Source organism: Gordionus sp. m RMFG-2023, chromosome 5 (assembly GCF_954871325.1).
Source record: "Gordionus sp. m RMFG-2023 chromosome 5, tfGorSpeb1-WG-v2, whole genome shotgun sequence".
In the NCBI taxonomy this organism is placed as follows: Eukaryota; Metazoa; Nematomorpha; class Gordioida; order Chordodea; family Parachordodidae; genus Gordionus; species Gordionus sp. m RMFG-2023.
The window spans coordinates 24,214,823-24,229,965 of NC_088779.1; the positions used below are offsets into that span (position 1 = coordinate 24,214,823).

General features: G+C 26.0%; 1 protein-coding gene across 1 annotated transcript; it reads right to left on the bottom strand.

The window, feature by feature from the left end:
* Positions 1–9,397, bottom strand: LOC135929478 (uncharacterized). The gene is made up of 9 exons (XM_065466082.1): positions 9,217–9,397; positions 7,948–8,119; positions 3,970–4,414; positions 3,209–3,476; positions 2,383–2,505; positions 1,467–1,772; positions 796–897; positions 663–754; positions 1–599 (listed from the first exon to the last, which is right to left on the bottom strand). The coding sequence occupies exons 1-9, from the start codon at positions 9,305–9,307 to the stop codon at positions 381–383; spliced, it is 1,818 nt and encodes a 605-aa protein (XP_065322154.1). The 5' UTR covers positions 9,308–9,397; the 3' UTR covers positions 1–380.
* Between the last annotated feature and the right edge of the window lie 5,746 nt (positions 9,398–15,143).

Below are 15,143 nucleotides of genomic sequence, written 5' to 3' on the forward strand. Positions count from 1 at the left end.
TATATGAAAATAATTTTGGGTTTTCATTTTTTAATATATAAAAGTGCTTTTTACTAAAAAAATTTGAATTATAATCTCTATTTTATAAAGTTATTAACTTTTAATAATTTTTCTTTCAAAATTCTTCCTTATAGGATATATTATATATATTATTTGGGGAGAGGGGGATTACCCCGCGCCCCTTGGTTATGCGCCGGGATATGTGAATATATTATATATGTTTTTAAATATTAAAAATGCTATGAAATTTGGATATTTTATAATCTGACACAGGGTAATTGCTATGTTTTTATTATAATGTAAGAAAATTTAAAAAAATATATAATAAAAATAAATTAATTTTGACAAATATTGATTCAGGAGGAAAATAATCTATTGATTTATAGAGCTAGAGAACCATATTTATCCTGAAAATTCTGCCATATTTGTGACGCAAGTTCGTGCGCTAGATCCATTATATTGTCAAATCTCTGGACATCTAGGGAGCTTTGAATTTGGTCATTATAGCCCATAATTTGAAATTTCATATATAGCCGCGGAGAATTGAAAAGTCTTTCATTTTCATAATTTTGCGGTCTTGTTTGATCAATGATTGTGATCTAATATATATTTTTTATTTGAATATTTTAGAAAATAAGTTCTTTAAAATCGGTAATCCCTACGTTTTTCACAGCGAACACCGGCCATCCCATTCTGTTTAGCAAACCATTTTTGTATAGTAATTGGTCCAACATTAAAGATTTTTCGTAACAATCTAAAATTAAAAGTTAGAATTACATATACATTTATTATTACTCTTGTTCAAAATTTCGCACGTTTTACATTCCCCTAAAATGTAATTGCATTTCTTTGAGTAATCCTCCTTGTCCACGTTTAAACAAACTTTTAATCGATTTTCTGCAAAAAAAATATTTAAAATTATGGATTGGTGGGTTAACTATAGAATTATTATCGACAGAAAAACTTTATGTAATATACAAACCTATGGTCATTTAATCCTAACCTCGTGGAAGTGATTGGGTTCAGAATAAATATTGGTTACACCAGATAGTGTGGTTCAATAGAAAACTATTTATCCATTTTTTTAATGATTTTTAAATGGTCGAATGTTATCGGTAGTCAGGCTCAGGAGTCAAGGTCTCACCTACGCTAACTTTGACTAATATATACTTTTCTTTTATACCTATAATGATATTGGTGAGTAGATACTTACTAAGCCATTTATTTATGTAATATTTCTTAAAATTTTTTTTATAACATATCAATTTTATTTCGATTTTTACTATACAGATCTCTTTGCTTTTTACTCTAATCTCTTATAAGAGATTGATTTCTAGAAAATTATTGGCCCTGCAGGAGATTGGAGAAAAAATAGTTATAGTAAAATATAGATGGGTTCAAATAGCTACCCACTTAGCCAGTTTCCAAGATATTATTAAATAATTTTTATTTTATTTTAAATTTACCCGCGAGATCAAATTTATCGGAGTTTACAGATGATGAATTTCTCTTTGAAGTTGATCTACGGAATCTTTTTATATTGTATGGTGAATGTAAGTCCTGAAAGTTGGAATTATAATCTGAAGGGTTATTCTTCTTGACTTTTTCGTAAGAATCTTCGGCGGTATTTAAGGTTTCAGAGTGGCGGTAGCCTTCATTATCAAGAGATTTCGGGGCGTCAACGAAATTATCGGACCAAACTTCATCTACACCTTTAAAAATTGTGTTTAAATCTTTTGTTTGCGGTACTTCATTTACCGGGTTGAAGAGGGCTTTTTTAATATTTAATAGGTTTTAGAAGAAAAAAATATAAAGTTTTCCCGCTTTTAAGCATTGTTTATTTTTTAAAATCTTATTATTTATAATTCAAAACGTAATATAGATATTAGGGGCCGTCAAGACCCAACCAGGTTTTGATAGCCTTTTTCGGCTCGGTTGGTAATAAATTTTACAGAATTTGAAAAAAAAAATTTTCGCTCAAAATTTGGACAAAAAATAATTTGAAAGGGAAAATTCTTTTTTTAAAATTCATGATTTCATTATGAAAGATTTGATTAAAAATCACAAAAGATTTGCTTAAAAAATATTTTTATTTATTATTTTGGAATTTTAAGCAAAATTTGTTCAATATTCCTGTTTGCATTCAAAAAAAAATGCTCAAAGATCTAAAATCTCGGTTAGGTTAGATTATTTTTTTGTCTGATCCGATCCGACTTCTACTAGGTAAATAAATGTTTTGATGAAAATACCTTTTAAAGGATTTATCCAGTTTAAACTTTTTAATCCATTAAATTATAATTTATTTTTATTAAGTTTGTTCATAATATTTTAAAAAGGCTGCCCTAAAAAATGTAATACTTTTTATAAAATCAAATATTTTACGGATGAAACTGCGCGTATTGTTGTACCACTCTTTTAAAACGTTCTTTATATTTTTTCCTAACTCTGTTTCAAAAGCTATGGCAGTTATTTCGATAACAGACTTCTTGACATCTTGCAAAAAATCTTGTTTAATAAATTATATACGAAATATTTATGAAATTGTAGTATATCCTATTTAAGGTAGTGTATATTTCAAAAGAGTTTTCTAAAAAAAAATATTAGCACTTTCACACCACTGATATATTTAGGGGAGATTAGGGGAAAGAGGTTGATGGAATAATAATAATAATGTAAATAGTTTTTTTTAACCGCCGATCATAAAGACCTTAAATATGATGTGAAGATGCATATATGTAGTTTCTTACAAATGTTCATTTTTTACCTAATGGTTTGGTTTTAATATATCTTTCCGATTAATAGTTACCTATTTACATAAGATATCTAAGAAAATCACCTTCTAGTAAGGTTTGCTTTTAGAAAAATATATTTATCGTAAGGATTTAAAATTTTAGCTGTAAGAGAAGTCACGAACAATTTATATGATAAATATCCCCCTGGGGTAAAGCGGTTATGGATAAAATGAATCTTTAAAAAAAGTATTCTAAAATATTAACGTGTACCTGTAGAACTACTGAGCAAAAATAAACATTAAAAGTTCTTTATGTGTAAGTTATATTAGTAATTTGTTACTTTTTTTAAAAAAAATTTTATAGTAAAAATTCAAAATACCTTTTTGACCCAGTCTTTTCTACTTAGTAATTATTTAAATGTTTACATGATCTAAGTAGAGAAAAATATTCGAATAAAATAATTTTTTTATTTTAACCATTGGGATCAGTCGCCGGGCGTTCATTCGAATTTACGGGTACAAATATACTTTGTAAACTTTTCTGACAATTTTCTAAGCCCTCACAATTGGTCCAGGTATCTAAAAACCTAGTAGCAAGTTCTAGCGTTTCTCCTATTGTTGAAATAGACATCTCAGCAACTTTTGGACTACCTCCATTATTTTTCAAAAGAGATTTACTTATGATAAAATCACTTACCCTTTCTTCCGATTCCTTGAGAAGTAATAGTAATTTTTCGTAGCAATCCTTATTTTCAAATCAATTTTTAAAAAAATATTTTTTTGTTTGAAATGATTATATTATTATTTAATATAGATCTTAATATCAGTCATCTCCCTTAAAATATTTACCCCCCCCCCCCCCACCTTATCATTTACCTACTTTATTTTCCCCAAAATATATGATAAAAGGGATGGCATAATTTAATCATACAAGTGGATTAATTATATATTTTTCCCCAATAGGCTTCATCATATTTAATGCACATTTCAGTTTTCAACTTCTTTTTAATTATAATTATGTAACGAAGAACTTTCAACCGTTATATTTTAATAAGTAGCGTTCTCTGTAACTGTTATCATTTTTCTCTCAAGTCAAAGATAAGCTAGGACACATTGTTTCTGAATATATCTAACGGTAACCCTTATCTTTTTTAGCAATATTCCCAATTCTACCCCCAAGCTTACTTTATCATTCCTAAAATGGATTTAATATTTTAATTTTATGTTTGTCATAAAACCTGAATTCCCCTGCACATTTCGTAGCTCTTTAAAAGTTCCACTGAGTTATTCATCAGTTTGCCACCTTCTGCCTTAGACTGAGCCATCATTTTTTTGATCGCATCAAAGGCGGGTGTCAAATAGTCCTCTTTTATACCGTCTCCAATTTTTGAAACTCCCTCGGAAACTTTTTCAGAACCCATGAATATACGTAAAGTGGTATTTTTAACCGCCTCCCACCCAGTTTGAAAGATATCTAAAAGTCCTCTCTTACATCGAGTACTTTTAATAACTTGTTCGGGTGCTTTAAAATGATGAGATGGTACACGTGAATGCGGATATTTGATTTGGCTTTTAGTTGAATCGAGTTGACGGTTGGTGTTAGTTTTTTCAACCTCGTTAGCGGCGACATCTGTATTTTTGTAACTACCCTTGATGCTCGAAATTATATGACACTCTTCAACTCTTTTCGCATATTTATAATTGTTTAAACTTAACATTTAAGAAAAAGAGAATAATTACGAATACGAATAATAAATTATTTGTTTTATCTAAATACTAATCATCATTTATTCGATTCGAATATAACAAATTATTCAGAATATTTAATAAATTGTTTTTAATAAATCTAACATATGTCATTTATATTTGATAACCTGCCAATCTCACATGTGATATGATTTATAAATAATTGGCATAAATTTAAAAATCCCTGAAGTGAAAATTGAAGCAATATTTAAATTTTTATTCTCCATATTTTTTGAATGTCACCACAAGTACATTTTTTGAATCTCATAGTAAATTATATTTAAAAATTACACAAACCAAAGGTATATAAAATATAATACATTTTTCTACAATAAATTATTGTTAGCTAGCTTAATTATGATAGAGGTGAATGCTGATTAAATGTTATACATGATGTTGAAGTTGACAAAATTTCCTCTCAAAAAAGAGCGATTATATGGGATCAATAACAAATCAATAAAGACGGTGAAAAGGCTGCTTGAAATCATTGCAAGAGCATTAAAAAATGTAAAGGCAAACCAAAATCCCCTCTTATTAATCATTATAAATAGATTCCATTCGTACTTCAGTAAAAAGTGTAATAAAATTGACTTTTTTTAAAGTCTAAAAATTAATTTTTAAGATAACTTGCTAAAGCTATTTATAAATAATAATATATCTTTTCAAACTGTTATTACAATTTTAGAAGGGATCCTGATTGTTCTGTAGGATTAATATGCTCCAATACTATTAAATTGTATATGTATATATAATACATTTGCAGAAAAAGAACAGTTAGTATAGGAAATAATATCCAAAAATAAAAATAAGATTAATTTTTCATCTGGCAATTAGACTAACCCACCTTTTTTTACGGCAACAGACCATTTTATTATAATTTTAAAGCAAATAACAAAATTTTGAATGTTGCTTCTATAAATGAAGCATATTCAGGTGAAAAGACATTTAAAACCTTTTTAAAAATAATTAAAATTTAATTTGGAAGATACAAATTTTACTATAACTTTGGATAATGCAATTAATAATAAAACTTTTATTTTTACATTTTTAAAAAAATATTATTAATAAAAATAGGACACATTCTAGTAGTAGGCAATTAATAAAAGAGTAAGGATATTGGTAGTCTGTTTATAAAACATGAGTTAATTAAATGCAGATTGATATCGAAAACCAATAGTTGTTAATTTTTACACATTTTTTTAAAAAATTATTTTTTAAATAATTTTATTAAATTTTAATATATTTTTTAAAATTTTAATATTTTTTTAAAATTTTAATATTTTTTAAAATTTTAATATTTTTTTAAAATTTTAATATTTTTTTAAAATTTTAATATTTTTTTTAAATGTAATTAATTTAATTTCCAAAGAAATTTCAAAAAATTTAGATCCTTCTATTTTAAAACTGAGACATTATTATAATGACCAAAAAGTTAAATTAATTTAAAAATATATGTAGCTCACTATACCCTCCTCTAAATTTTTTAAAACCAAAATTAGATTGTGAAATAAGATGGATTAGAAGTAATAACTAATATCAAAATTCTTCAAGAAAAACAAATATAAGAGATAAACTAAAATTTATAATATGGGAATAATATAATACACTTTGTTATTATATATATATAGTAGGAATGGGAGGATCTTATAAAAATTAAAGCTATCCTATTGCCTTTATTTGAAACTACAAATATGGTATGTGAGGAGAATTCCTAATTATAATTTGGTTATACTTTATTATATTTTAATTCTTGAACACCTAAAAAATGGAAAACCTGATTTCCATAAATCCTTTAAAAATAGTTTTAAAGCAACACATGATAAATTGTTTAACTATTTAATTTAACTGCTGATAATGCAATAATAACCATAATATTAGATTCCAGTCTTAATGTAGATTATTTAAAATCAATATTAGCTGATTTTGATATATTCAAGTTAACGGACAAATTTAAAGAGATAAGGATATTTAATTTACCCCTATTTAAATAAATGATTTTATTCTATAAGCTGATAATTATAACTGTCATACAAACAGAGACCTGCGGGCCTGGCCCCAAGCCCGGGCCGTATTTAAAATTTTAAAAATATACCCGGGCCGGGTCTGGCCTGAAAATAATTTTTTAAATACCTGGGCCCGGCCTGAAAAATTGTTTTTGAAAATACCCGGGCCGGGCCGTAAAATTTTTTAAAAAAATTTATACAACATGAATTATTATATTCGCCAATTAGATATGGTTATAATGATTATATATAGTTATGATTAATATAATGTTGGATGAAAGTTAACACTAGCTAACTAACACTCATAATATCTATTACATAATATAATTATAGTTTTCCTGCCATGGAATAAATACGCTAAGGATAATAGGTAATAAATACATTATTATAATATATATGTAATATTTTTAATTAATTAAAATGTTTTTTTTTTTAGTATATTCTAAAATATTATTTACACAAATATTTTTATAGTATCAATTTGTAATATACTAAATATCTGTTAAAAATAATAATATGCTTGCTTATTAAATGATAATACTCGCCGAAATATATGATAAAATACCGAATAGGTGAATTTTTTGTATATACCAGGTCGAATATAATTTTAAAAATTCCGAGCCGGGCCTAAAAAAAATCCAGGCCGGGCCGTGCAAATGGTACCTCTGCAGGTCTCTGCATACAAATAAGGATGAAATCCAACAAAACAGACAAAACTATTTTTAAACAAAATTACATTCAACTGTGTGAGATAGATTTTTATCTTAGTGAGCCAAGAGCAAAATATTGACCCTTTAATATGGTGGCAGGCAAACGCATATCGGATCCCCATACTCTCAAAATTGCAAGGGATTACCTATCTATACAAGGAACATCAACTGTTTGTGTAATAATTTTCTCAGTTGGAACTAATTTGTTGTCAAAAAATCATATGTCATATAAGGAAGAAAATATAATAAAATCTCTTTGTCTTAAAAATTAGCCTAGGGTTATAAATTAAAATAATAATATACATTTTAATTTTGTTTATAACTTGATTACATATTTTTTATCATCAGATTATTATAATAATTTTTTATGCTTGAAATTAAATTTGCAATAAAAAAATTTGTCAATATATTTGAGTTTGATTTATTTTAATATGAAAATTCATTCCAATTAATCGAATAATTCTGAATATTCGACAAGTCGAGTCGAATACAGATAGTAGATTTTATTATTCATATGAATACGAATAGTAAATTATTAGATCCTAGTGTAATGTTCTAAACGTTTCGCAAATTTACTTAAATCCGTTTATTAATTTTAAACATTATTTTGCCTACACTTTGAATTTCAAAGAATTTGGCCATGCGTTTAATTCACATGAAAAAATTAGACATAAAAATTAATATAAACTAGTTTTTTTTAAAATTTGCTTTAAAAACCAACGATATTATAATAACAAGCAAATTAAATATATATTACCTATTTTGGCAAGTATTATGCACACAATTTATGCATTGCAAAATACTTTCTTTCAACATTGGCTGACAATCATCTTTCATGAGCGACATTTTTACACTTCCTTCGTCGGTCTCGTAATAAATTTCATTTAAAACTTTATTCAACACAAATTCATTTATTAACTTGTTCAAATCTTTATTATTTTTTTTATATATTTTTTTTTAACTAATGAATTGAGAGGTGAGTAATATCGGGAAAATTAATGATTGATCCTTACGAACAAATTAATAGAATAGACAGGCTTGAGCCAAAAAAAAATCAGGTCAGGTATGAGCGTAAAAATATATTTTTTAAAAACCGGGGTGTTCCTAAAAAAAATATATTAAAATAAAACTAATTTGATATTTAAAAACAGTTTTGGAATGTAAACAAAAATTTGATTTTTTTGGTTTTGTATAGGAAGTCGTACGTTATAATTGAGAGATACAAAATCTTTTTATTTATATTATTAATTAAACATTTTATAGATTATTCAAACTTATTATTAAAATTTATCACATTTTATTAGTGTTGTTAAACGGCCCGCTAAGATTTTGGCCTCAACAATATCATGTAAGCCTGGAGATTTGATTCATATCTGGGAGAAAGGTATAGACATCTATTTGCCAAATCTCGAGGCTTACATAATATTATCTCGGCGAAAATCTTAATCTAGCCGTTTCACTATATTTTATAGTTAGATAGATTACAAAAAAAGTTATTCATCATAATATTATAAATGCTATATATAATATTTTTTGTTATCTTCATTTAGAATATTTATCTGACCATGAGGTTAATTTTGATTTTTTTTTGTTTAAATTATTATTTTTAAGAAAAACTTAAATTTCAGTGTTCTGCAAGATTTGTAAATTTTAATATTTCGATATTTCCTATTATTTTATACATTACTTCAAAAAAATAAAAATAATATAAGAAAAATACAGTAGCGTAACAATTTTCCACCCGCCTATTCGGCCTTCCATTATTTTTTGGGAAGCCTAAAAATCCCAATATAGCTCGGTTCCTTTTACGGTGAAATATAGTTATTACGGCACTGGAATTAATGTTAATCCAATATTATTACTTTTAGTGAGATAATCTTTGAAAAATATCATTTTAGCAAATTAAAAACCTGAACAGTTTGCCAAAACAAAAATTTAATTTAGAAAAAAATGATTAAATGAGATTATTTAAGCATAAACATTATATCTTACTACTATACTATCATAAATTAATATAATAACATACCATCGTAATAGACTTCTGCTTCTTTAGCATGGATGCTGAACGGATAGCGATATTGGTTAGAAATCAAAATGAGAAATATGAATAGAAACATTTATAAAAAATTTATATTAAATACAAAATAAATTATAAGAAAAATATTTTATGATTTCTAACTTTTTTATACAATATTTTTTATTTTAAAAAAAATGGAGAAATTCAATTTATATCTAGCCTTACAAAAAACAATGAATTTTTTTTTTAATAGTTGCTAATAGATTACCATCTTTTTATTATTCTATTTCAAATGGTCTTATGAATCATTTATTAGTCATGTATATTCTTCTCCCTATGATACATACATTATTACATTTACAACCTAAATACCGACCCACCAAACAATATAATTATAACCCATTAAAATGATAATAGCAACTCTATAAGGGTGCAGTATTATGTAATCTTGTCATTTTAGTTGTAAATTATAAATAAAAAAAATGTAAAAGTTTAATAAAAAAAAACCCTTATGTTTTATTAAGATGGTTTATTAAATGTATTTTAAATTACCAATGAATCTGACTAGTCTAAATACCACACACACATAATACATAATTTAAAAAAAATTCTTTGTATTTTTCCGCATTATAATTATAAATTTTAGAAAATCGAATTTATAAGATCGTTATCAATTTAAAAAAAATATCTATGATTTTTTATTGCCTACTTAAAATTAAAAACCAAGATTATACTATTTTATTTATGATAAAATATATTTTAAAAAGTTTTGTCGGCTTCCTTGAGGAAAAAAGAACCCGGCCCGATTATACGAGAAAGGGCCTCGTATAATTTACCCCTGAGCTGAGTTCTTTAAAGAAAGGGGAATAGACCCACGTTCGGAATAAATGAATAAATGATGATTCTAACAAATATTTATACAAAAAGCCCGAATTTTTTAATGTGTTTTAATTTTAGGTTCGAGTCGGTCTCCCATTTTTTATTTTACAGCCCAAGCCTGAGCAGGCCTAAAATTTTTTTTAAGTTGGGAATATTATAAATACATATTTTAAAGTTAAATAAAATCACTAATTGCTTTCTAATCCCGGAGGAGTTTAGGTTTTTTTAAATTTATTTTTTAGAATATTTATAAATTCCAAATTTTGAGTCTAGCGGGGTTTTTTAAATATATTTTTTAAGCCAGATTCAGCCATTTTTTTGAACTCTAGGTTTTTTTAAAGATCCTTTTAGTCTCTGATACAAACGTCCTCATATTTTCTTTCTAATGAACCTAAAACTCTTGAAATAAGGCCCAATGGAAGAGGTAAACTAAAGGTATAAAAACATAATTGATTTTTTGAGAATTTTTGTTTTGTTTGTACCCAATATCGACAGGATTATAAAAATAAAATTATTTTCGGGGAAGGGAAAGACATGGGTGAAGTCTAGAATCAAGTATTTGTCGAAAGATCAAGGTACTGATATTTCACCTGAAGCGATACATTATTAGATTTAATATGACTGCCGATTTTTTTCATTGGAATGAATTATATGCAATATTTAAAAAAAAAAAATTTGGCTGAAGTTATGAGAATAGTGAATTTTACAACTGTTCAGTCAATCTTAACGGCGATGATATCAGAATATTACCTATTTTAAAAAGCAAAATATAATTAAAAACGGAGAATCAATAGTATCTAATCATAATTTTTCATATGAGGGACCTAGCAGGATTTGGAGGTTTGGGGACGAAGCCCCAATTTATTTTTCATAACCCTATCCTTGGATAAATTCCAGTTGCGCTCCCGCATACAGATCAAATTAATTTTTTTTAAAAAATTCAAATTTTTATTTTAAATTCTAAAAAATTAAACTTATAATTTAAATTTTGTAATTTGTTATAATGTAAAAAAAATGATAATGTTCCCGGCTCGTAAATTGCATTCTGAATTGTTTAAAAAATTAATTATGACTAAGTTATAAATTATAATGTGGTTATATATATAATAAAACAAATTTAAAAATGGAGAGATTTAATGATACGAATGTCCTTCTTTTTGCAAACTCTCCTTGTTATAACATAAACAATACCTGTTTTTAAAAAAATCTAAATTGCTTCAAAATTTTTAAATTGTGGATGAAATTTTTTTTTGTTAAAAAACATTTTATATTTCTTTTTTAAGAGTTTGGCTTAATTGATAGCGGAGAAAATTTCTATTAGATCATGATGAAAAATTTATGCACACAATCTCAACAAATGAGAAACCCAGAGATCAGGGTAGTAGGCTTTCCATTAGATCTGTATTACCCGAATTTCAATGATTTGACAGTTTTCGGGGTATTATCTTTTTAAAGTTTTTGAGATAAAATTTATTTTATAATTAGGGAAGCGATCTTTAGAATACTTAAATGTAAGGAATGATATTCTTTGGACTAATTAAATTAAATGTAAAAAAGGCTATTCTTCTGAATATAAAGGTGACACATACCTAATATAGCGAAGTAATGCGAAGTTTTTGGCCTATTAAGAAATAGTCTTATATTTAGATATGGAATTGAATCAAATTTTTCAGTAAGGAGGATTTACAATTGGTATAAGCTTTAGCAACTAACATGCAAGCACTTTTTTAAATTGAAAAGATGATTGAGGGGCTGTTCCGTTGCAAAAAATTTGGGGATATGTTGAGATGTAAGAATTGGTGGCCACTGGAGAATAGCTGTTTGTATTTAAAATATCAGACCCTAGAAAGTTTGTCTATTTGATTTTCCACTCTGATGGAAACAAAGTTTTGAAAAATTGACGAAGAATCAGAGCTATCGAGAGTGTTCAAGCATAACAGGGAATGAGATGTTAAAGTTATACGGCTTGGTGTATGAATCTGACAGGATATAAATTTTATTCATGTGTTTTATAAGTTGAAACATTGTATTTATATTTTAAGGGTTCAAGAATGTAATGCGAAATTTATCGTAAAATGAATAAGATAAAATTTATCCATTATAGCGTGAATCTAGGAAAATATCTTGCATGTTAGGTCATCGAGTATATGGACACCTTCTAGGCTAGTAATCGCAGCGTTGAATTAAGATAATAAAATGGTGCAATAATGATTAAATAGTGCCAAATATTAAATATGCACTAAGAAGCGATTGAATAGAAATGGCAGCCAGGGCGGCGTTAATAACATAAGCTTTTAGGGATCGGTAAATCTTGTTTCTTATAAATTTGTCTAAATGAATTGTTATAAATATCACCTTATGCCTAATAATGATTCAGTCATATTATAAATAAATAATCCTATTTTATCCCTATTGTTTAGAGAGGCTTCCAAATTTATTTTTACACAGGGACATTAAAAATCTTAGCATGGCCTTAACTTTTTTATTTTCTGATATGATTCTTCTTAATTCATTTCCTTGGACAACTTTTATGTATGTGTTTATTGATATAGTGGCTAAAATATACAATAATTTTAATATAAAATATATTTAGAAGTAGATAAGGCTTCCTTAAACATTTATTTGAAAATATTGATAAAAGCCCGATTTGGATCGATTTTTAAAAACGACACCATAAATATTTTAGCTAAAATAATATTATATAACCCTCGAGATTTGGCAAATAGATGTTCAAATCTGCCATCTATGAGCAAAATCTGCATGTTTACATTAAATTATGGGTTCCCGTTCTAAATCGCTAAAACAAAAATCGCTAAAAATTGGGAACATGGCTTATATATCCTAGAAAATTTTTAAAGTAAATTTGAAATTAATATTAAGATACTAGGGGACTAAACACTTGTATTTAAATTGAAAATTTAAAAAAAATCGAATGGAAGAAATATCATCTAAATTCCCAATTTGATTCCCAAAACTGGGATTTTGGATGATATTTCTTCCATTTTAGCGATTTTTTTTTAATTTTCAATTTAAATACAAGTGTTTAGTCCCCTAGTATCTATTAATATTAATTTCAAATTTACTTTAAAAAATTTCTAGGAGATACAAGCCATGTTCCCAATATTTAGCGATTTAGAACCTATCCCAAATTATGGTTATAATCTTAATCAAGCCATTTTTAAAAATTGATCCGATTCGGGCTTTTTAACAATATTATTGAAAGATAATTTACCAGGGCTTACACTTATTTAAAATATTGCAAGTAATTTAATTTATCATGGATATTTTAATATGAGCTAAATGACTAATTTTCACGATTACCGAGATTTAATATACATTCTGAAGAATCCTGACCTTGAAATAAGATTGCAAATATAAAATTCAACATATAAAACACAAAATTTTTAATTTTTATTAAATATAATAAACACATATTATTTACAAATGATAAATATATTTTTTTCACAATATGTAGTGGGCACACATAAAATGACTCCTTCCTAGCACAAATGTGCCTATTCAAGACAATTTGTACACTTTAATCCAGTTTCTATGCTAATATGAATGCTATTAACACTTATTTCTTGCTTCAAACATGGTGGCCCTTTTTTTAAATGAAAATTGAGGTTTTAAACTACCTGCAATTATTACAAAGAAATTAAATAATTCAAAAAATTCATCTCTCTTATTGGGATTTTTTTTTTAGATACATATAAATTTAACCAATAAAATTATATTTACCATATCGAAAGAGTCGAACTTCACAATAGGTTTGCTACAAACGCTGATTTTATTTAAAGGCAATTTAGGTATTTAACTTTTTTTGCGTTCAATATTTAAATGAAATTAATTTATAAATATGTCGCCGAATTTTTTTTAATATTTAGATTATAAGGTTAGCCATTTGATATGACTAAATCCATAATAAAGCGGGTTATAATTTAGGAAAAGGTAACTCCATAATATCATTTTTAGGGAAATTTTATGGTTATCAATTATAGATAAATTTTATAATTTTTTATAGTATAAATTTATTATATAAAATTTAAAAGTAAGGACGTAGCATGTTACTTATAGCGTGATAAAATAATGTGCTATTTTAAAAATTCTTGCATCGAAAATCACCTTTTTATTAATGAGTTTAATTGCATTTTATAATAATTAATTTTACTTTGTGTTTTTTAACGTTAAATCAACCATGTAATTAATGATGGTTTTTTTTACTTCTGATTAAATTTGTATTTAAAACTCGTAATATTTAGGTATTAATTCTTAGATGGATTTTGCCGTTTTATTTATTAAATCATTTTTATTTATATACGTCGATTTTCATTTGTGTTACTAAAAGGAAGCCAAATGGTGGTAGAAAGGTAAAATAAATTTTTTTTATATAATTTCTAAAATATATTATCTCTATTAACTATACAAATTATCATCGGTATATATATAAAATTTATTAAAATATATTTAAATAGCTACATACATAAAGGCTCTTCCAAAATAAAATATAAAATAAGTTTAAAAGTCAAACAAATTTAATTATTCAACAAGCATAATTGCTGGCTATAGCTAATAAAGGATTGCATCCTAAACTAATTTAATTTGTGCCGAAACCTTTTATTTTTAGATATCCCTATTGCTATTGATGCATCCCTCCTATTTATTATGGTTAAAGTACCCCCTACTAGACTGAGCTTGGCAGCGTTTGAAATTAGAACGTTCCTAATTTCCCTCACCGTCCGTACATCGGAGTAGTGCAAAGGAGTAAAAAAAAGGCTCTTAAATCAGGATTAATTTAGATTGTTTAAATTAGCAAACGTATTTTTTTTTGCGTTTTTTATTGTTTTTTGTTCTTATAGTGAAAATAAAACCTTATTCATTAAAAAAAATTTTTTTCATATATTGACTACTAAGAAACATTACAATATTAAATTAATATATTTCTAAGCGTTTAATTATTAAGGAAATTAATATTCCTATCAGTTCCACACATTTCTTCATTTTTAATTTATAATTCTAAAGTTTTAATTGAAATCTGGCGGTTTACATTATCAGCT